Source organism: Primulina eburnea, chromosome 12 (genome assembly GCF_022965805.1).
Source record: "Primulina eburnea isolate SZY01 chromosome 12, ASM2296580v1, whole genome shotgun sequence".
NCBI classification, from domain to species: Eukaryota; Viridiplantae; Streptophyta; class Magnoliopsida; order Lamiales; family Gesneriaceae; genus Primulina; species Primulina eburnea.
The window spans coordinates 12314127-12338401 of NC_133112.1; the positions used below are offsets into that span (position 1 = coordinate 12314127).

General features: G+C 30.3%; 2 protein-coding genes across 8 annotated transcripts; one reads left to right on the plus strand and one right to left on the minus strand.

Moving 5' to 3' along the window:
• The first annotated feature begins 2458 nt into the window (after window positions 1-2458).
• On the plus strand, window positions 2459-3571 carry LOC140808152 (uncharacterized). The gene has a single exon (XM_073165188.1). The coding sequence runs from the start codon at window positions 2673-2675 to the stop codon at window positions 3402-3404; it is 732 nt and encodes a 243-aa protein (XP_073021289.1). The 5' UTR covers window positions 2459-2672; the 3' UTR covers window positions 3405-3571.
• A 3187-nt stretch (window positions 3572-6758) lies between these two features.
• Window positions 6759-14857, minus strand: LOC140808159 (uncharacterized). 7 transcript variants are annotated; one of them, XR_012112826.1, is made up of 8 exons: window positions 14055-14831; window positions 13148-13916; window positions 10405-10472; window positions 9894-10038; window positions 9544-9822; window positions 9142-9457; window positions 8181-9055; window positions 6759-6923 (listed from the first exon to the last, which is right to left on the minus strand). XR_012112826.1 is itself a non-coding variant. In XM_073165207.1 (8 exons), the coding sequence occupies exons 5-8, from the start codon at window positions 9936-9938 to the stop codon at window positions 9006-9008; spliced, it is 690 nt and encodes a 229-aa protein (XP_073021308.1). In that variant the 5' UTR covers window positions 9939-10038; window positions 10405-10472; window positions 13148-13299; window positions 13791-13916; window positions 14055-14831; the 3' UTR covers window positions 6930-9005. The 7 variants fall into 7 exon arrangements, 4 of the variants coding, with proteins under 4 accessions (XP_073021308.1, XP_073021307.1, XP_073021305.1 ...); XR_012112828.1 differs by lacking the exon at window positions 6759-6923 and having other exon boundaries at window positions 6930-9055; window positions 9142-9266; window positions 9367-9457; window positions 14055-14857; XM_073165207.1 differs by lacking the exon at window positions 6759-6923 and having other exon boundaries at window positions 6930-9055; window positions 13148-13299; window positions 13791-13916.
• Window positions 14858-24275: the final 9418 nt, after the last annotated feature.

Genomic DNA, 24275 nt, shown 5'->3' on the forward strand with positions numbered 1-24275 from the left:
TCAATCAAGGAAAAGACAAAGTTATGATCATGAAAAGAATCACGTCATGCTATTATGTCATGTTATCATGTTATGTTATGATCAAGGAAAAGGTAAAGGTAAGGTTCATGTCATGCATATCACGAAAAGGTTATTTTACGTAAAAGTATTTTCACTGTTGCATGGGATTTTATATCTATTACTCGTTACAAAGATTTGGTGTGTTGAGTCTTTAGACTCACTAGGTGTGATGGATGCAGGAGAGGTTGAGGGAGGACTTGACGTATGAGATGACTGGACTGAAGGTGCACACAACCCGAGGACCAGCGCTTCTACTATTTACGCACTCATGATTATGATTACGTTTTCACGTTAAAAGATTTTTAAAACCATTTATTTATGCTTTAGAGTGGTTTTGGAGAGGAAATTACGTTTCATGATTATTGCTTTTTAGGGTTGGTAACTCATGCGATTATTTGATCTTATGACGATTGCAATTGATTTTTAAATGCTAGCTAGCGAATGTTCTAGAACATGGACAAAAATATTTTTATTAAAATATTTTTCAAGGACCGAAATTTCAAAAAAAAAAATAAAAATTTCTAGTACATTTTAAACACAAGAACATGGGACGTTTCAATGGGAGCCACCTCTTGAACCTGCGGGGCAAAGTGCTACATGACGGGAGCCACCTCTTGAACCTGTAGGAGCAACCTCTAGATTCTCAGCGCTGGTGGATCGAGGGGTCAGGCCGCGACGAGGACGTCGCGTTCTGAAGGAGGGGTGATTGTGATACCCTTGTCCCACATCTTAAAAATGAAAGATTTAAAATGAGTTTATAATGGCTTGCAATGAACTTCTATAGTAACTTGGGTTAATCATTTTCGTAAAGCGAGGACGAATACAAAGTAGTTGCTATAGGGGCCTATTGTGCACTCACGCAGCCGTGGATCCCGGCTCGGGGCATGACAATATGAGTAATTAGGGAGTAACATTTAATATTTGCAGAGTCTAATTATATACTATTTGTACTAATTTATTTATCACATTTTAACTTCACAAATGAGATCATCAAAATTCATTCAATATTGCAAGAAACTATATTTTTTGACATCCCAAAATAATCAAAATTTAGTCTTAAAAGGAAATCAAATATATGTGAGATCAAATTAGATACTGTTTGTACCAATTTAGGTATCACATTTTTTATTCACAAATCTCATCATCAAAGGCCAGTGAATATTTACTTCAAACTATATATTTTGACATCTTTAAATAATCGAATTTGGGTATTCAAATAGTAAAATCAAGTATTTGTGGACTCAAATTATGTCTTATTTGTATTAATTTAGGTATCACATTTTTACTTCACGAATGTAATCATCAGTGTCACTCAATATTAACTTCAAATTATATTTTGACATCCCCAATTATTTGGATATGAATATTTAAAGAGTAAAATAAAGTATTTATAGACTCGAATTAGATACTCTTTATACCAATTTAGGTATTACATTTTAACTTCACAAATGACACCATCAAATTTCACTTAATATTACTTGAAACTCAATTAATTTCTTACACATTTGGAGTATTCAAATAGTCAAATCAAATATCTGGAACCCCAAAATAGGATGTTATCGGTCAAAATAAGTTCTTTTCTTATTCCATGATGAGTGAGAAACTGTGTTTTTTCAAAAATTAGATTATATGAATAAGTAATCTTAATGTATTTTCAATGAAAAGAACAACAATGACTAAATTTATGGTGATCGCTCAAAGATCTAGTATTGATCTAGTATTTTCTTACATATTTGATGTATTCAAAGAGTCAAATCAAGCATTGTAGAACTCCAAAATAGATACTTTATAAGTCATGATAAGTAATTAATCTTATTTCATGATGAGTGAATAACTATGCTTTTTTAAAAATAAAATGATATAAATAAGTCATCATAATGTATTGTTCATGAAAAGAACAACAATAACTTAATTTATAGCAATTGATCGAAAATATATTAATTTTTTTACGCATTTGAAATATTCAAATAACGAATAAATATCTGAAACACTATAATATGTACTAATTTGATAAATAGAGAAAACACAATTATTTTAATGGTAATATGATCTATTTATTTAAATAATAAAGAGACAAAAATCTAAATTTTTTCTGTGAAAAGTTAAAACTAAGTTTACAGTATTGTCAAATATTGATTTGAAAAAAAAAATATTAAAATATTGAATTTTAAATCAAAGATACAAATATTTATTTATTTTTTTTCAAATTTACCGATAATGACGACAGCTGCACTTGGAGTGGCTACCAATAGAAAACTACAAGTGCTTTTCCCGTCAACATGTGGCTTAGAGTTAATAATAGAAGATTCCATTTTTTTGAGGGAAAAAATAAAGAAAAAAACGAAATCGCATTGTTTCGAAGACACGTAGCTCTACAGGACCTCAGTCTTGCCACTTGTACTTTACATCCACAAATACCGTCTCGATCTTCTCTTCCCCATCACTTTGCCTCGAAAGTCGAAACCTTCTTTCCTTGCTGTCCAATTATCAACCCTGTTAATTTCTTGCAAATTCAGCAAAAATTATCTTATTTCCCTTTCTTTCTTAACAGAAAATCGAACCAATTGCACAAATCTTTACTGATCAGTCGAATCCTGTGAAATTTCAAGAAAATGTCTGGTGGGGTCGGTGCATCCAGTGATATATCCCTCCATAAAGAAGAATCGCACGAGCAGGCTGCAGGTAGCGCCGCCGTTAAGACCGCCGGAAGACCCCCAAAAGTTATGGGTTTTTTCTCTTTCCGGCAGCTCAACGCCCTTGCAGTGGTGATTGTTCTCTCCGCCAGCGGTATGGTAAGCATCGAGGACTTTGCTTTTGTCCTCTTTTCAATAATTTACATGTATTTCATATCAAAAGTAGCGTTCCCTCCCACCTCCTCCACGGCGGATCCGCTGGTTTTCGGGCCGAAAAACAGGATTCTAGGCATTTATGTCTTTGTCGGTGCGGTAATCGGATTGTTTCTCCCTATAGCTTACATCTTTGAAGGTATATTCGAGGGGGATAAAGAGGGGATCAAGGCAGCTGCTCCACATGTTTTTTTGCTGTCCAGTCAAGTTTTCATGGAAGGGATATCGTTTTCCGGCGGCTTCTCGCTGCCCATTCGCGTTTTCGTGCCGGTTTTCTACAATTCGAAGAGGATTTTCACGATTGTGGACTGGCTGAGAAGCGAGATCTATAAAGTTGAATCTGAGTACGGAGGAAGCCTGAGGAGACTGCATGTTGGGAGGCTTCTTGCTGTTGCTAATATGGCGTTTTGGAGCTTTAATTTGTTTGGGTTTTTGTTGCCTGTGTTTCTTCCCAAGGCTTTCAAGATTTACTTCGCTAATCGCAAGATCAAGGATTGAATCCGATGTTGTGTTTATTTTGCTGTTTGTAATGATGTTTGGGAATGGATGGTCGGATTAGTGTTGTTTTGGTGGGATTTACGCTATACCGGTGAAATTTGTCCTCCGCTGTCTTTTTTCTTGGTATTAGACAACCTACTTGTAATCCAGGTCGATTTTTCTTGGTATCCTTGATCAATTAATGATTTATGTTTCTAACCGGTATATATGAAAAGACTCAATGTTTGGATAACATGATTTGGTTCCTAATAATTTGATTTGAGAAAAAAATGTGCTTGATGGATTTGAAATCACCAAAAATAAATTCATTTAGGTAGTATTTGAGATGATGAATTAGAAATATACGGGAAATTTAGGAAAAAGAGAGTCTACGGTGACTTAATTAAAAAAAAATCATAACTCAATTTAAATAAATGTTTTCTGTTTAAACATAAATATATTATTAAATTTGATTTAGAAACCTTAACATTGTATTCATTTTCATTTCAGTCGACTTTAAATTTATTTTTTGTCGACTGATCCTCAAGACAAATTGTCTATCACGTTTATTTCGATTTATTGAAATTAGTCAATTCACTTGAAAAAAAATAAGTAGACCAAAATTTTGGTCGACTCAGACTAAGATCACTAGTCTTGGTAAACATCAAGACCAAAATTTTTTGGTCTTGGTCTACCACTTCCAAGCAATTGCTTGGGAATTGCTTGGGTCGAAGCAATTCCCAAGCAGAACCAAGCAATTCTCAATCAATTGCTTGGGATGGGTGGGTCGACCAAGACCAAAATTTTAGTCTTGGTCGACTCACTTTTTGTGATTTGTGGGTCGATTTATGTTAATATTTAAGTAATATGACCAAATTTTGGTTAGTCATTTTTTCGATTGAGTTTGCATCGATCTCTGGGTCGACCCATGTTGATTTTGGATCGACCAAGGTTGTTTTTGAGTCGACCATTTTTCTAATACATGAATTGACGAATAATTACACAATTTTGACTAATTTTGCTCGACAATAGTAGATGTTTAATCCATTAATTGATTAACATATGAATCACATAATTTCACATGTATGTTTTATAATGTTACATGTTTTAACATATGAATCACAATTTCACAATTATGTTACTGTTTGAATATATAAATCACAATTACATAATCACAAGTATGTTCTATAATATTATATGTTTTAACTTATTATGTTACATGTTTTGACATATAAATTACAATTTCACAACTATGTTACATGTTTTAACATATGAATCACAATTTCAATTGAATGACATGTTTTAACATAAAAATTACAATTACATGTTTTAACATATAGATCATAATTTCACAATTATATTACATATTTTAGCATATGAATCACAATTTCATTACATAATATTACATGATTTAACATATGAAACACATATTTAACTTGGGTCGACAAGGCAGCATTTATATACCAACTTGGTCGACCCAAAGTTCCACTAGTCTTTTGAGTAGACCCATGTTGATTTAGGGTCGAGCTTTTTTCTAACACATACGGATAATTACATATTTTTTTACCATAATGAATCGAAATGAATATTACCAGATTTTGGTGAGTCATTTCTTCGATTGAGTTTGCGTCAATATCTGGGTCGACCCATGTTGATTTTGGATCGACCAAAGTTGCTTTTGGGTCGACTCTTTTTCTAACACATGAATTGACGGATAATTACACAATTTTGACCAATGTTGCTCGACAATAGTAGATGTTTAATCCATTAATTGATTAACATATGAATCACATAATTTCACATGTATGTTTTATAATGTTATATGCTTTAACATACCATGTTACATGTTTTGATATATGAATCACAATTTCACAAGTATATATATATATATATATATATATATATATATATATATATATATATATATATATATATATATATATATATATATATCACAATTACATAATCACAAGTATGTTCTATAATGTTATATGTTTTAATTTATTATGTTACATGTTTTGACATATAAATCACAATTTCACAATTATGTTACATGTTTTAACATATATATATATATATATATATATATATATATATATATATATATATATATATATATATATATATATATATATATATATATCACAATTACATAATCACAAGTATGTTCTATAATGTTATATGTTTTAATTTATTATGTTACATGTTTTGACATATAAATCACAATTTCACAATTATGTTACATGTTTTAACATATGAATCACAATTTCAATTGAATTACATGTTTTAACATAAAATCACAATTACATGTTTTAACATAAAATCACAATTTCACAACTATATTGCATGTTTTAACATATGAATTACAATTTCATTACATAATATTACATGGTTTAACATATAAAACACATATTTAACTTGAGTCGACAAAGTAACATTTTTATGTACCAACTTGAGTTGACCCAAAGTTCCAGCTTTTTGAGTAGACCTAAAATTCCAGTCTTTTGGGTCGACCCAAAATTTTATTGGTCGACCAAGAAGAATTCTTCTTGGTCGACCCAGAAGAAATTTCTTCTTGTTGGACTAATATAAAATGTTAGTCCACAAAAAAGAAATTTCTTCTTGGTCGACCAACACCAAGATGAAATTTCTTTTTGGTCGATCAAGACCAACTTAATTTTGATCGATCAATTTTTCTGGGTGAAAGATGGTTCATAAATTTTAATTGGAGAATATGTGTGTCGACCGAGAAAAAAAAGAATAGGACAATTAATTGATTAAGTTATATAGTACGAATGTACGTTTAAGAAAGTAGATATTTAAAATTTTATAAAACTTATGTAAATTGCAAACTATAAAAATGCATGACATCATATAGTAAGATTTAAATAAATTATGGAAAAAACCTGTGTATATTATGTGAGAATCTACATAAGTTTGGACGTTGATCATAAAGTGAATGTTAGATAGCGAGATGAAAATGTCTTGAATAATTTTTTTACATAATAATATAAAAGTCGTTAAATATAATAAGGAGAAAAAGATATTAAAGTTTGGTAGATGTGGAAAAAGAAGTTTTTTAAAGGGAGAAAAAAATGATGGGAAAAAGAAATGTAAAATAAATTATGTTATGTAATTAGGTATTTTAATGTTTACTTACGTAAAAAATAAACATGTTACAAAAATTAAGTTTCGTTTATTGAGCATTTTATATATAACAAAAATTATTGGTAATTTTTTAAATGCCTGGCATTTTTTAAAAATTATATAAAAAAATATAAGATAATGAGAGGCAAATTTGTGAGGAGGTAATTCAGTAACTATGTTGTATTTGTTTTTTTTTTTTAGTTTAAGATATTCACATGTTCACATAAATAAAAAAGATATGACAACATATTTAGTAAAATAACATAATCACATCATAATGTACATAATATTTACATTGCGATTTGCAAAAGTGTATAATCAGAATGTACAAAAATCGATGTACGGACTGTCACAAAAGAAGGTAGACCTTTGTTCCTAAACACTGGTTTGAAGCTGAGAGGAAAAACAAAATAACATGAAAAAACAAGGTGGCGTTTAAATCGTTAAACGACGACAAATTATATAAATCTAAGCAATTGTCAGGGCGACATCCAGTTGTATAACTTTAAGTGATTGTAAAGCCAATAACAATATGGAAAAAGCAATCCACAACATTTAGCTTTTTTTACAGTAAATAAAAGGGAGCTAATGCTTGTACCTAACCATAAAATGTCGAGTAGGCCAGAAAGACATTATAAGCGTTTGGAGATTGAATGACATCAACTGAATGATACGTAGCACTAAATCATTACTAACATGAAATTTCAAGTTTGTTCAACATAAAAGAGAAAGAATTAGATAGCTAGCAAAGACTTTGGTTGCTTATTTCTTTTTTACAAAACCAAATAGAATACTATTATACCACTTTTTCTAGAGCAAAAGTAGTAGTTGATTTTAAAAAATTAAAGGAAACTAAAATGCTAAACTACATAGAAGTAGTTAGCTGTAAGACGTAAAGTCTTCGGTGCAAGTTATTTTTAGGATTGTAAAAGGTCAAGGTTATTTTAGACTGTTTTTCCTTGGTTGTTTTGAAGAAGGTTTTATCCTTGCTTGTAAAGCTCCGTGCCTAGTTTTCTTATTTCATCAATAGAGTTAGTGACTTCGAGGTGTACGTGTATGTGTAGAGTAAATAAATAGAAACTATCTTTGTCCCTCCTCTTCACAAAGACACATCTGTATAAAATAAAATACTGCAATTTTTTATTTATCGTATAACTGATACGTAACTGAGCGTAATAAATTTTTTAAGCTGTTGTTATCTTAGTTCATTTATTGTGCACAAATTACACATACTTATTTCAACCAGCTAAGCAACCTATTAGTGAGCTCAAGAGTTTTTTTTTAGGTCATCAACAACTGATCCAACCTAAATTGTGCTATTCTCACTAATCCAGCCTAAATATCCATGGTGCTTCTAATAAAATAACAAGAAAGCAATCGAATTTATGAGGCATTACATTAGTTATACATTAAGGGAATGATGATTCTGCCAAGAAATACCAAGAGAAGACATGTTATTTGGAAAGTATGTACGAACTTTTTTTCCTACAATGTGTTTGTCATAAGGTAAATAATAGGCACATTTTGTAAACACGTACTAATTTTTTTTATTCATGACAATATATACGTTTATGAAAAGACTTGATATGTAAACATTTTTTTAAGAAATTACTAACAAAGCAAATTAAAAAGTGTGGACAATGCAAGTACCTTAGTCCTTTTTAGCATGTTTTGGGACATTCTCTGTTATATGATCTCCGGAGTCGAGGCTTCTCTTGGCGGTTGAACTGATTTGATGATCGGCTAGAGTAGTTGGAATATGTTGTTTCTGTGTGTTTGAAGTGCTTGCTTGAGATTCAGGCGTGGGTATTGTGGGCAGCAACGTTTCAGAACATGTGAAGACAAGCTCTTCTCTTCAGAACTCTGCGGTGCTGATGAGGCTTCAGAAGGTGGAAGACATGCAATGACGGTATTTCGTACGAATGTTCCCCCCTCTTGCTTCAGTCCTTGATGTCCTAACTTGGAAAAGGAACTATTTGTTTAAACAGGAAACTATTTGTTTAAAAAAACTATAGGTAAAATTCTAGCCATTCTGGGTTGGAGGTGAAGAAGTGTGATTCTAAGTAGAGAAAAAATAGGATGAGCAAATATAAGGTGGAGAGGTGCCAAGAATATGGGATAACATAAAATTTGAAAACGTTCGTGAAAGTTTGACAAACTTATACCTGTAATTTGAGAAGAGTAGTCTGGTAAATCATATCGTGCATAAATTTACTTAGAGGAGATGGTAATACCAAAAGTTCCATTCCAAGGAGTATAGTAGATAAGTATTATAGTTGTAAATAAACATATTATATTTTGAAGTAGTTGTAAATTTTGTGTAATTGGGTAACAAAGATGTGAGAAAAGTTCAGAGTTAATAAGATGGGTATAAAACAATGAGCTGGGGGTAAAATTGGAAGTAACAGCTTGCTCGTAGGAGAAAGGATAAAGTAAAAATGTTCAAAATAAAAGAATATATATGGAGGCTCTTTATTACCATAGCCCAAATAGAATAGTACTTGGTGTTGTTCCAATGGATAGCCCTACAAGAACATATAAATGTATGTAAAAGCATATATAATTAGGTAGAAAACACCGTAATAAATCAAGTGTAGAACAATAAGTTTACCGTAGAAAGTGTTGACGGAGAGGCGCATCCCTAAAATTATAGGCATGTTGTGAACATTCTTTGTCAGATAGGGTGCCTCAGTTTGTAGAAATTCTTCCAACAATGTAAGTATCGATGCTCTACGTCTATATGCATAATAAAAATGTATTTTTACAATTAATATAAGAGGAAGAAACATTAAATTATAGTAACTGAAAGTCTGGGCTTTAGAGCAAAATAGTTTACTCTTCGTTGATAACCACAAAATCTTGTAAGTTTCTTTTAGTTCTTTCAACAAATCGTGGTGGGAAGAAGTGTATAACACTGCAAAGTAAATCTGGGAAAAAATCTTGTCAGTAAAATAAGAAAAAGTACACAAAATATTAGGTACGCACTGGGAAATAGTTCGTGAGAACACTTAACTGATTTGCCTATGTGTAATATATCTGCCATTTCAGGAAACCTCGCAAAAGGAGTAAGCTGGTAAACGTGGTCGATTGGTAACTGCTTATGCTCTTCTGCACTTCTGATATAAGTGCTTCGACTAAGGATCATTTGATGTTTTGAAGTTCCTAAAATTGGTGTTTTTCCGGTTATTTCCTTAATCTTGGCATTTCCCACGTAATAGGTTTTGTACAACTCGAGCAGCTTATTCAATTGGTCAACATCTTGCTCGTAAATTATGCTTTGCATGCTTTCATTCTGCCCAAAATAATGATGTAAGTAAAGCAAACGAGATGATCATACTTACATTTAAAAAGGTGAAATTTTACCTCTTTGTCAGTGAAAACAATCTTTCGTTGCCTTCCCCAGTTCATGAACCGAATTGGAGTTTTTGCTGCAACTAAGACCTTAACAAACCAGCCTTGAGTCTCCGGTTTTAGCTTTCCAAGTGCAGTACAATTTTCTTCTATTGACCTGAACAGGAGGAGGGGGCGAAAAAAAGTGAATAACACATAATTTCCCCCCGGTAACTTTTGAGAAGAAGCCAATCTTTAAAAGTGATGGTATGAATAATATGCAACAAATTGCTGGAAATCCATAACATACTATTATTTACTTTGTGTTTGAATGAAGTAAAAGGGTAAACTAAAATTATATGTTTCTACTATGAGTACAAACAAAACTACTCTTGACGCAAAGTCGAACAATACAAATATTAAATTTGATAATAAACATTATAAAACACAGCATAAACATAGCAACAATGTGGCTACAATTTTTCTATATATCCAAAAAATGTGAATATTTATGAAGTTGAAAAACAGTTTGTCCAGGGCTCACCTATATCAGATAATATTTGCAGCAGCTAGAACATCTTGGTAAACAACGTTCTTTGTATGGTCAGTACTCTGGAACAATGGTAGTGATGGTCTGATAAGCACTTTTAATTGATCTATACTTTTGGCTCTGGATAGTGCAACATAGAGTTGACCGTGTGAAAAAACAGGTTCTTTCAAATATACACCAACGAAATCTAAAGTCTGACCATGTGCTTTGTTTATGGTCATGGCATAACATAGGCGTACTGGAAATTGTTTTCTCTTAAATGGAATAGTTGAGAAATCATCACATGGAGCTTCTAATGTTATACGAGGAATAAATAAGGGTTTTCCTGCATAGATTCCGACTGAAATTTCAGCATAAATAACGTTTGTGGTAAACCCTTTGCAAAGAAGCCGTGTACCATTACAAAGACCTTCAGTTGGGTTTATATTTCGTAGCAAAATGATTGGGGCATTTATTTTTAAAGTGAGTTTATGAGGAGGAAGACCTTGAGGAGTCAAGCAATGAAATAACTCTTCTTGGTTTGGTACAACACAATTGCTTGTATTATCATCACAACTAAAGTACGTAGTTTCTTCTCCATGAAATTTATTAATCTCGTGTGTTAGAAAAAAGCTCGACCCTAAATCAACATGGGTCTACTCAAAAGACTGGAACTTTGGGTCGACCAAGTTGGTATATAAATGCTGCTTTGTCGACCCAAGTTAAATATGTGTTTCATATGTTAAATCATGTAATAATGAAATTGTGATTCATATGTTAAAATATGCAATATAATTGTGAAATTATGATCTATATTTTAAAACATGTAATTGTGATTTTTATGTTAAAACATGTAATTCAATTGAAATTGTGATTCATATGTTAAAACATGTAACATAATTTTGAAATTGTGATTTATATGTCAAAACATGTAACATAATAAGTTAAAACATATAATATTATAGAACATACTTGTGATTATGTAATTGTGATTTATATATTCAAACACTAACATAATTGTGAAATTGTGATTCATATGTCAAAACATGTAACATGGTATGTTAAAGCATATAAAATTATAAAACATACATGTGAAATTATGTGATCCATATGTTAATCAATTAATGGATTAAACATCTACTATTGTCGAGCAACATTAGTCAAAATTGTGTAATTATCCGTCAATTCATGAGCAAAAGCTATAGCTGATGGTAATGGTGCAACTCAAATTTTTTAAACCGCACAACAGCTCAAGCATCACGATTCGATCGCTCTACTAATCAGGGGCAATTATATTTATTTCACTCAAAAATACATAATAATGATAATAATCTCAATTTACGGACATTCAATATCAAAATTCACTATAAATTTCTTTGCTAAAGTTGTAAAACAAAATAATATTAAAAAAATTATATTTCATTCAAAAAAAATGTAAAATTAAATATTTTAGAGAATATACATAATTAATATATGAAAGTAACATAAAATTCAAATTTGAATCCGATTTTCAATGAAAATTAAAATATATTTAAATTCTTCTTGGTGGACTAATATAAAAAGTTGGTCCACAAAAAAGAAATTTCTTCTTGGTCGACCAACACCAAGATGAAATTTCTTTTTGGTCGACCAAGACCAACTTAATTTTGATCGATCAATTTTTCTGGGTGAAAGATGGTTCATAAATTTTAATTGGAGAATATGTGTGTCGACAGAGAAAAAAAGAATATTACAATTAATTGATTAAGTTAAAAATTTAATTATGGTTAATATAATAATCAGGAGTCAACTCCTTGTTTTTTTTAAAAAAATCAGAGTCCTAGTTTTTTAAATACTTTCTGTTTCACTCCTATTTTTTAAATTGGTCCGAAATATACTAGATATGGGCACTTCAATTCTTGAGGTGTCCTACCCAGTTTATAGCATAACATACGAGTATTTATATTTTTTTCAGAGTTACTAATTATGTGTCGCCTCCTTCAAAGCATTAATTATTTGATTGATGAGAAAAGCATTTGAGATCATCAAATTGGGTGCATCAATAGATATAACTCACCTCCCTAAAATTACTAGTTTGACATGTATATGTGTAATTTCCCATTTCACCCTCTTCCAATATGTGTAACTCACGCATTCCAGTTTTATACACATACTGATTGTCAAGGTGCAAAAGCACTGTACCGTCCAACACCGTTCTCAGATCAAGGACATTGACTTACCACTGTCACTTAACAATCTCTAAATTTATTAAAATTCTCAAAAATCAAGTTTTGCCCAAAATGTTTGCTAGGAGGTTTCCTATGGAAATTTATAAAAACACAACTGATATTAAATAATTGTGTGTGTAGTAGTCGAAGTGATTATACTAATTTAATTGCCTACAAGTAGCCATCTAAAACTCGGGTTTACCCAGCCTGATTGTGTCATAACATCTCAAGCAAACTGTGGAAATAGTCGGCAACAATTGAAAAAAATATTAAAATGCTTATAAGTGAATATGCATCAATCAATCTGTATTTGAATGTTGACTTTCAAATGATCGAGTTTACACATAGAACTATCATTGTTATAAATGTGATTAAGTCATAGCCCACTTGGCAAAATTTCCGAACCTATTTCTAGGCCATCGTTTATTGTGACAGCTGAATTAGAGGTCGAATACCCTAAAAGTAGCAGGGACCAATCTTTCAGTTATGGGCATGGATGAATAACAACTCATACACACATCCAACCACAAATAAGAGAAAAACATTCCCACCTTTACTGTTTGATAATTCCTTGAATCGGCTAGAGTTCCATCTAGTAATTGTTTGAATGTGCCATATAACTGACCTGCTCTAAGGCTCGACGAAGTTGTTCCAAAGAACTGGCAGTCTTGGCTATTTGACGAGCAGAAGTGTTCATCAGCAACTGTAAAAATATGAGAAACGGCACCATAGGCCCGATCCAGGTCACATAGCGCACCAATTAGCTCAATTCAATATCAGATATACCCAGTAAAAAACACGCATATTCCAAACCTTAAAATCTACTCATACATTTACAACAAATATGTGACAAGAGAAGACTGCTCCAGGTGACATAATTAATTTTGCACAATATGTACCGATTTAGTATCTATTCTTTCGCTTCTTGTTCTTCATATATAATCTTTAAACATAATCTGTCTTGTTTAAAAAAAACATTTAATAATAATAATCTTTGTCCCAAGGGGACCCAACTCCATGGTGATAAAAGAAATCAAATATGATAGTTCCGATTTAAGATAAAATGACAGAGACGCTCTTTCCAATTCAATGTCATTTTTTACAATTTGCGACTCCTAAAAAAAACAAAAACCAACTCCAAAAAATGATATACATATTTTCAATTGCTCACTTGTAAAGAGCAGCGAGTCTCACAAGTTAGCTATAGCGAGTAGGGTAATTCTTTGACCTCTTCCATTCTTGCCACACAGAAGCAAATAAGCGAGTTGGTGTATCTTTCAACAGCTCATCGAGATTTGGCATCACAAAGCCACATTATAACTGGACAAGGCAACAACCTTTAACACCGGCATTTAGTTCCTATAATTTATATGTAGAGCATCCAAAGTGCGAAGTTGTACTTTGGCTGAAACAAAAATGCAATACAAGACTTTATGCTTGAAACGAACAAGAGATTACCTATGTTTAATAAATGCACCGAAGAAATCAAGCTCTATCGTTTCAGAGAACACCGCTACACGTGCCCGTCTGTGATGATAGAGAATGCTCTCCAACGCCCTCTGCTGTCAAACACCAAACATCCATGGTGGTGAATTCCACACCGTAGTCTTACATTTTACTCTTCGGAGGAACGCGTCCAAAAAGTTCCCAAAAGATAGTCTCCCATCCAACCCTGGATAGTAACCCCAGATCTTCCCATCTGCATTTAGCTCTTTACCCAACCCTCGGCACTCGTTCTTCTACTAATATAATCAGTATTTAAAGCCTTCCTCTCCGTCCTCTTCGCCTGAATATTAATATTTTCACCCTTTCGTTCGAGATTTGCATTTTCAGATCCAGAAATGGCCAATGGTTTCTTGATCAAGAATGGGGTTCTATTGAACTCAGAGAAAACACCCTTTTGCGAAACTTTATCGCCTTTAGTCAATCCTGTAAACCCGGCTCCATCGGGATCTTGAAATATTGGATTATTCAAGGGATTCAATGCCTCAATATTGGGGTTGAACATTCGATTCCTCCGTAAAAAGTCTCCTTTCTTATCAAAACATTCACCCCACCCTTCCCTCAACACCGACCCTTTTTTTTTTGGCTGGGAGCTGTTCGTAGCAAACGAGAGAAAAGGAAAAGCAAAACAAGGAAAACAGAGGAGGACCGAGGAATCGAAGAGACGAAGAAAAAAGGTGCAACCGGAAGCAAGGGGTGCAGTGGAGGGAAGAGCAAATCCCACGTGGTATTGGCCCTGAGCTTTGTTGTTGGTGTAGGGGCACGTGTCTGGATTGTGACTTAGTACCGGAACAAAACTGGCCAAGTTGAGGGACTGCGTTCTTTAAGTATAAGTAGATAGATATATATTTTTATATATTTTTATTTATTATTATTATAATTTTATTGTTAAATGGTATCAGAGCCATGGAAATAGTCTGGTTAATAATTTAGCACTTTTTATTCAAATGAATATTTTCAGTATGAAAGAAACTGTTCATAACAGTTTAAATGAAGAATATGATTTACCTGAAAATTTAGATTTATTGAATAAATGGACTATTCCTAAGATAGAATCTAAAATGATCTATAAGTTAGGAACTTTTGAAAGAATTGGTTTTAAACAAGTAGTTAAAACTACAGAATCATCTGTACCTCTTCATAATAATGAAATGGTGATAAGATTGTTAAACAATAAAGATATTATGCCTTATATGAAAAATTATAAATTTATTCATATAGGATTAATTCAAATTGCTTTTAGACCTTTAACATTAGAAGGTTTACCAGAAAGCTTCATAGCAGCTTTAAGAGATGGAAGAAATTTGAATTGGAAACAATCCCTTATGGGAATAATTCAATCTAGTCTGGCACATGGTCCAGTATATTTTGATGTTTATCCAAATTTATCTTTATCTTTGTTTGATCCAAATATATTAGATGCTTTAACATTAAATGTTAAAACTCATGGTTATAATTATACTCCTGGAACAGAAGTAATATGTATCTGTTATCGTATTTATTATAAACCATTATTTACACTGAATCCTATGTGTAAAAAAATAGATAAAAAATTAAATGAAACTATTCTTATAGAAACTAATTTTAATAGATCTAATATTACAACTCGTAGATCTATAAAATGGGAAGAAATAGAATTTCCAGAAAACTGGATAATTGAACAAGCTGTTCCTAGAAATCCTATAATAAATAGAGATTTAGAACAAGTCATACAAACTAATGAAGGATCTGTTCAAATACAGTTTAATAATGAACAAAGAAGATTATTACCCTCTTCTGTTTATGCTAGATCAAGATCTAGTCATTCATTTATTTCTCCTCTAGATTATATGGTTGATATACCACAAACTTCTAGAGCTTCTACTTCTCAAGTTAGAGAAGAATTAGAATCTACTAATACAGTAGATGATTTAATTATAAATCAAAATAATATTGTTCATAAAAGTAACTTTCAAAAAGTTAGAGAAACTGATACAGTTTCAGAAATGAATTTTAGTATTTAATGGATAGTAAATCAAAGATTGATTTTACTAAAGGATCTTCTGCTAGAGCAAAGATCAATGCAGAATTTTATTTACCCAAATGGGAATCTTTCAGAAATTGGTACTTTAAAAGTTTTTCTGAAGAAGAGTTTGAATATATTGTTTCAACATTTTATAAATATTGTGAAAACCAGAATAAATTGATACATTTTGTTCCTTGGTTTTTTAAAACATTTATTATAGATTATATTTCTATTCTTGAAAGGAATTATAAACTTTCTTCAGGACAGATTCAAAAATCTGTTTATCCTCCTCAACAATCTTTTATAATAGAAAAGAATAATAAAATTTTAAATTTTACTGCTTTTTCAAAATTATTTGAGAATGATATGTTACAAATTACTGTTAAACATATTAATCAGATAATAGAAAAACAGAATTATACAAATTTATATCTCACGATTATAGGAGAAGAAATAAATTCTCTTAAAGATCGTATTGATAAAATTATTTTAGCTATTAATAAAATTAAACCTGATGTTCATATAGAAGAACCAGAAAATAATATTGTTTCTGTTGCTACCTCATCCATTCAATCCCCTCCTGATATTAAGGATTTTAAATTTAAATCTTCTGTTTCTGATATAGAAAAATTATTAGAAGAAAAATTTAGAAATCTTAATTTAAATACTCTTAATGAAGAGTTTGAAGAATTAGATAAGATTAATAATCATTCTGAAAATGAAATTAATAAAATTAAATGGGCTGATAGACCTACTACATCCAAATATTACTATAATAAACCTACTCCCATGGATGTTCTCATTGAAGAAAATGAATATATTTATTCTAATAGTTATAATGGGAAAAATATTTATGAATGGAATATTGATGGTTATAGTGATAGGCAAATTTATAATACTGCTCACAGAATGCTAATGTATAGTACTGTGTGTAAATCATCAGGTAATACTGATAAGAATATTGCTAAAATGATAACAGCAGGATTTACTGGCCAACTTAAAGGTTGGTGGGATAATTATCTAAATTATTCTCAAAAAGATGAAATCTTTAATTCCATAAAAATGGAAAATAATATTCAATTAGAAAATGTAGTGTATACATTAATATTGACTATGATTGAACATTTCACTGGAAAATTCACTGATAATAGTGAACAAATTAGAACTTTATTAAGTAATCTAAAATGTAAAACACTTACTGATTTTAGATGGTATAAAGATACTTTCTTATCTCGTATTTATGAGATTCCAGACTGTAATAATAGTCTGTGGAAAGCTAAATTCATAGATGGCTTACCTTTTTTATTTGCTGAAAGGGTTAGAAAAGTTTTAAGAAAGGATGATATAAATATCTCCTATGATAATTATACTTATGGTAATTTAATTAATACTTGTATTCAAGAGGGTTTAGCTCTCTGTAATGAATTAAAATTAAATAATCAAATTAAAAGACAGAATTTACTTGAGAAAAAACAGTTAGGTAAATTTTGTGATCAATTTGGTATGGACTTACCTAATAAAGGTAAGAAGAAAATTAAAGATAAGGATGAAAAGATTTATAAGAAAAGACATTTGTCTGAAAGACAAAAAGAAAGAAAAAAGAAAAGAAAAGAAATTCGTGAATCAGCTAAAGCTGATAGGAAAAAAGATAAATATAAAAATAAATTAATAATTTGTAGAAAATGTAAAAAGCCAGGACATTATGCTAATCAATGTTGGGCTAAAAACAAAATTAATAATTTAGATATAGATGATAATCTAAAAGAAACATTATTTAAAATAATAATGGATTCTAATAATAATTCTGATAGTGAAACTGAGAATTCTTCAGAATCCTATAATTCAGAAGAAATTCTGGATAATGAATCAGATATTTCTGATTTAGAAGAATGCAATAATTGTATACAAGGAAAATCTTGTATAAATCCTATAGAAGATAATAATAATAAAAATGATGAGTTTTATAAACTTATGTCTCAATTTCAAGATTTAAATATTAATGTTTTAACTAACAATAATATTTTAGAATTCCTTAAAATGATTAAGGATCCAATATTAAAATCTACAATTATTGATCAAATGGAAAATACTGCTTCAACAAGCAATAATGATAATAACATTCTTGTTAAACAAGAACAAGCTTATTCTATGAAAGAAATTAAAAATCTTTTACAGAAAAAATATAATCAACAAAATCCAGTCACTATACAGGATTTAGTTAAAGAGATTGATAATCTTAAACAACAAATAAAATTTTTACAGGATAATAATAATAGTTTAAATTATCGTATTTCAGTTATTGAGAATCATAACAACTCTATTTCTGAAAGTTTTGAAAATATTCAAGATATTTCATTTCCTGATAATAATCAGAAACATTTATCTGTTTTGAGTATGATAATATCTCAAAAATGGTATACTAATATTACTTTATTAATTGATAATTCTTATAAAAAGAATTTCATTGCTATGATAGATAGTGGTGCAGATTTAAATGTAATACAGGAAGGATTAATTCCTACAAAATATTTTCATAAAACTACTCATTCTCTTTCTCATGCAGGAGGAGAACCATTAGAAATAAATTATAAATTACCTAAAGCTTATATTTGCAAAGATAAAAACTGTATTCAAACCAGTTTTTTATTAGCGAAAGATATTTCAAGCCAACTAATACTTGGTCTTCCTTTTATTTATCAAATTTATCCTTTAACATATGTTGATGAAACAGGTATAATAGGAACTTATCAAGGTAATCCTATTACTTTTCAGTTTATAACCAAACCTGTTCATAGAATCTTAAATGAACTACAAGAACAGATTGAAAGAAAAACCTTTCAAATAAACTCTTTAAAAGAAGAAATAAAATTTCTTACAATTGATGAAAAATTACAGAATCCTAAATTACAGGAAAAAATAAAAATTATTTATAATAAATTTTCTTTAGAAATATGTAATGATTTACCAAATGCTTTTTGGAATCGTAAGAAGCATATTATCTCTCTTCCATATGAAGAGAATTTTGATGAAAAAAATATTCCAACCAAGGCTCGTCCTTGTCAAATGAATTCTGAATATTTAGAATTATGTAAGAATGAAATTCATTCTTTGTTAGACAAAGGTTTAATAAAACCTTCTCAATCTCCTTGGTCTTGTACTGCTTTTTATGTTAATAAACATTCAGAGCAAGAAAGAGGAGTTCCTAGATTAGTAATAAATTATAAACCTCTTAATAAGGTTTTGAAATGGATTAGGCATCCTATTCCTAATAAAAAAGATTTATTAGACAGATTAGTTCATGCAATTATATTTTCCAAATTTGATTTAAAATCAGGATTTTGGCAGATTCAGGTAAAAGAATCTGATAGGTATAAAACTGCTTTTAATGTTCCAATAGGACATTATGAATGGACAGTAATGCCATTTGGCCTTAAAAATGCCCCTTCAGAATTTCAACAAATAATGAATGATATTTTTTATAACTATAGCAATTTTATAATTGTTTATATAGATGATATCTTAGTGTTTTCTAATGATATTGAAACACATTTTAAACATTTAGAAATGTTCAAAAATATTGTTATTCAAAATGGTCTTGTTATTTCAAAATCTAAAATGATTTTATTTCAAACTAATATTAGATTTCTTGGTCATATGATTGAAAAAGGAAAAATAATTCCTATTCAAAGAAGTATTGAATTTGGTTCAAAATTTCCAGATATAATAACTGATAAAACTCAGTTACAAAGATTTTTAGGGAGTTTAAATTATATTTCTCCTTATATTCAAAATCTTACTAAAGATTCTGCTATCTTATATGATAGACTGAAGAAAAATCCTTTACCTTGGACAGATAAGCATACTAAAGCTGTTCAAATTATTAAAGATAAAGTTAAGAATCTTCCTTGTCTTATGTTGGCAAATCCTTTATGGGATAAAATTGTAGAAACTGATGCCTCAGATATAGGTTTTGGAGGAATTTTAAAACAAAAAGATCCTCAAACAAAACAAGAATATCTTATAAGATTTTATTCTGGGAAGTGGAATAATGCTCAGAAAAATTACTCCACAGTAGCAAAAGAAATCTTAGCTATTGTTAGATGTATTTTAAAATTTCAAGATGATTTATATAATCAAAAGTTTATTATAAAAACTGATTGCAAATCTGCAAAGTTTATGTTTAATAAAGATTTTAAACATGATGTTTCTAAGCAAATGTTTGCTAGATGGCAGGCTCATTTAGCTCCTTTTGATTTTGACATTATTTATAAAAAAGGTGAAGATAATCATCTACCAGATTTCTTAACTCGAGAATATTTATCTTAATGTTTTCATCTACAGATATGTACTCTCGAGGCAGAGGAGAGTCCTCTTATAGAGGGCGAGGTGGTAGGGGAAAACCCCCTAATATTATAGCACAACATGGAAAACAGAGGCTAATAGCCCAAAACTTATCAAGTTCATCAGCCAGTAATACTGAGCAGAATGAGTTATACAATGAATTTCAAGAATTCTTGAAACAAAAGCAGAAAAATAATTCTGATTCTCAGTCTTCAGCATCATATGCTAATATCATCAAAGAAGATGATAATGATACAGCTCTTTATACAGAGTCAAAACATAAAGAATTAATTCTTCTTATAGAAGAAAAAGATATCCAATGGGAAAAAACTCCTTGGATTATTATGGAAAGATATTTTACCAATACATCATATGTATATGGTGCTTATAAGCAAAGAGGATATTATGAGAATCTTCTCATATCCACAAAAAGTGTTGATATTACTCACTTTTTCAGTAATACTCAACAAAAAGGAAGTTATAACTTCTCTAAGTTTATTATCAAAAAGATTATATCTATTGAAGAATGGGGTATATCTCCATTGGTGGAAAAAGAGTTTTACTCAGAAAATCATAAAACCAGTTTTAAATTCAATTTCTGGGATTATATTGAAAGTTTTAATAAAACTTTATTATATGAAAATGAAAAAAGGAAACATACATGGTTTCTTAAGATTTGTGAAAATGTTTTCCATTATCCTATTCCAAATTGGTTTTTTATTTGGTGAAAAATTTTTGGTCCATCAGCAAAGATTTTGCCAGAGGTTTTTATAAAACCATTCTATACTTGGTTGAATGTTGCACCAATTATTACAAAAAGTTTTTCTGAACATTGGATTGATGGAAAGACTTTATGTCTATTCTTTATGGAATTTGGTATTCCATGGATCTGGAAATGGCAGCCAGAATTTGGTTATACAGATGAAGGTATCCCTTGTCTATGGAGAACTAGCTCTACAAAATTTTGGGATAAAATGTTACGAGAAGATCCAGTATCTGGAAAACTTCATGGTCATGACACCTTACTTCAAATGGAAGAAAAAAATTTCTTCATATCAGAAAGATTTGTTGAATCAACAACAAAAAGAGAAAGATGCAATGAGTCCATTTAAAATTTTGACTCAAAAATATTCAGATATCTATTCTAAAGAGAAGATGGTAGAAATCTACATTGATGAAATGAAAAAAGATCTTTATAAGAATATGGGATGCTCCGATTCAAAATCAGACAAATCAATTGAATCAGACAAATCAATGGCTTCAAATTCCAGTAATAATCAATTCATACATCTAATGAAGATGCATGATGCACAGGATCCAGATGAGGATATTCCTCAATTATCTCAAATTGAGGATATATTTGAAAGTTTGAAGAAATCTCTCAAAGATAATACCAAAGATGATTAGAATCGTTGAAAGTGGAATCTCACTATTCAAGAGTTGGTGGAATAACACATCATCATGGCATATCATGACAAAAAGTGGGTGGCATATCACTATTTACTTTTTGAATTTTGTAACCATGTTACTTTTGCTTTAATAAAGCATTTACTATTTTTATTTTGAGATGGAATCCGGGGTTTGATGTCCGGCTCTTCTATCTATATATAGGCTATTTCTGTGTTCTTAGAAGGACACGGTTGAGTTTGCTCCCCTCTCTACTCTCTCTTGTACAAAACCCTTCTGAAGTTAATAAAAGTTTGAAGTTTCTGCTTACAACCTTGTAAGTTTATTGTTTTTTTTATTTTTGTTTTTATTTTTGTTTTTAATTTAAATATTTCAGTGATTAGCCTGAATGACAGGCTAAAGTATTCGTGCTAAATTATTTTCCTTACTATGACATGATCTATATTTATTTGAAACTTGGAATCAGATTGATATAATAAAAGATTTATTTAAATTTCTGGAATTTAATGTAATATAAGAGTCTTTGGTTAGAACATAAGGTAAGAAGATGAACCAGGAAATGATTAACACAAGGTTCGAGTTTATCCGGGAAGATTAAATTCATGTTGTAGCCCTTCAGCCTGCTTAGCCGAGAAATGGCGTTTAAGGCGTTTATGGGTGATTTTTATGAATTTATGATTCTTTGGGCCCTCGATAAATCCTCTGTTGTTTAATTTCTCTGGTATATCTTTCGTAAATCCTTTTATGTTTCGTAAAATTCCAAACAAGAATCTTATATTCATTATCATTCTGGAGTTTAAATTTCTCCTTTTCTTAGCTCAATTTGAGTTGAAGATGGTATATAGGCTGGAAACCAATAACCTCCATGTGTGCGAAAGCCACTAAGGAAAAGTTTGGTAAAACAACGCCACGTATCAGATTCCTCTTTGATTCCAAGCCTCATGAGTTTTAACATTTAATGTTAAAGCATCTAATATATTTGGATCAAACAAAGATAAAGATAAATTTGGATAAACATCAAAATATACTGGACCATGTGCCAGACTAGATTGAATTATTCCCATAAGGGATTGTTTCCAATTCAAATTTCTTCCATCTCTTAAAGCTGCTATGAAGCTTTCTGGTAAACCTTCTAATGTTAAAGGTCTAAAAGCAATTTGAATTAATCCTATATGAATAAATTTATAATTTTTCATATAAGGCATAATATCTTTATTGTTTAACAATCTTATCACCATTTCATTATTATGAAGAGGTACAGATGATTCTGTAGTTTTAACTACTTGTTTAAAACCAATTCTTTCAAAAGTTCCTAACTTATAGATCATTTTAGATTCTATCTTAGGAATAGTCCATTTATTCAATAAATCTAAATTTTCAGGTAAATCATATTCTTCATTTAAACTGTTATGAACAGTTTCTTTCATACTGAAAATATTCATTTGAATAAAAAGTGCTAAATTATTAACCAGACTATTTCCAAGCCTCAGATATCAACACTTTTTGTGGATATGAGAAGATTCTCATAATATCCTCTTTGCTTATAAGCACCATATACATATGATGTATTGGTAAAATATCTTTCCATAATAATCCAAGGAGTTTTTTCCCATTGGATATCTTTTTCTTCTATAAGAAGAATTAATTCTTTATGTTTTGACTCTGTATAAAGAGCTGTATCATTATCATCTTCTTTGATGATATTAGCATATGATGCTGAAGACTGAGAATCAGAATTATTTTTCTGCTTTTGTTTCAAGAATTCTTGAAATTCATTGTATAACTCATTCTGCTCAGTATTACTGGCTGATGAACTTGATAAGTTTTGGGCTATTAGCCTCTGTTTTCCATGTTGTGCTATAATATTAGGGGGTTTTCCCCTACCACCTCGCCCTCTATAAGAGGACTCTCCTCTGCCTCGAGAGTACATATCTGTAGATGAAAACATTAAGATAAATATTCTCGAGTTAAGAAATCTGGTAGATGATTATCTTCACCTTTTTTATAAATAATGTCAAAATCAAAAGGAGCTAAATGAGCCTGCCATCTAGCAAACATTTGCTTAGAAACATCATGTTTAAAATCTTTATTAAACATAAACTTTGCAGATTTGCAATCAGTTTTTATAATAAACTTTTGATTATATAAATCATCTTGAAATTTTAAAATACATCTAACAATAGCTAAGATTTCTTTTGCTACTGTGGAGTAATTTTTCTGAGCATTATTCCACTTCCCAGAATAAAATCTTATAAGATATTCTTGTTTTGTTTGAGGATCTTTTTGTTTTAAAATTCCTCCAAAACCTATATCTGAGGCATCAGTTTCTACAATTTTATCCCATAAAGGATTTGCCAACATAAGACAAGGAAGATTCTTAACTTTATCTTTAATAATTTGAACAGCTTTAGTATGCTTATCTG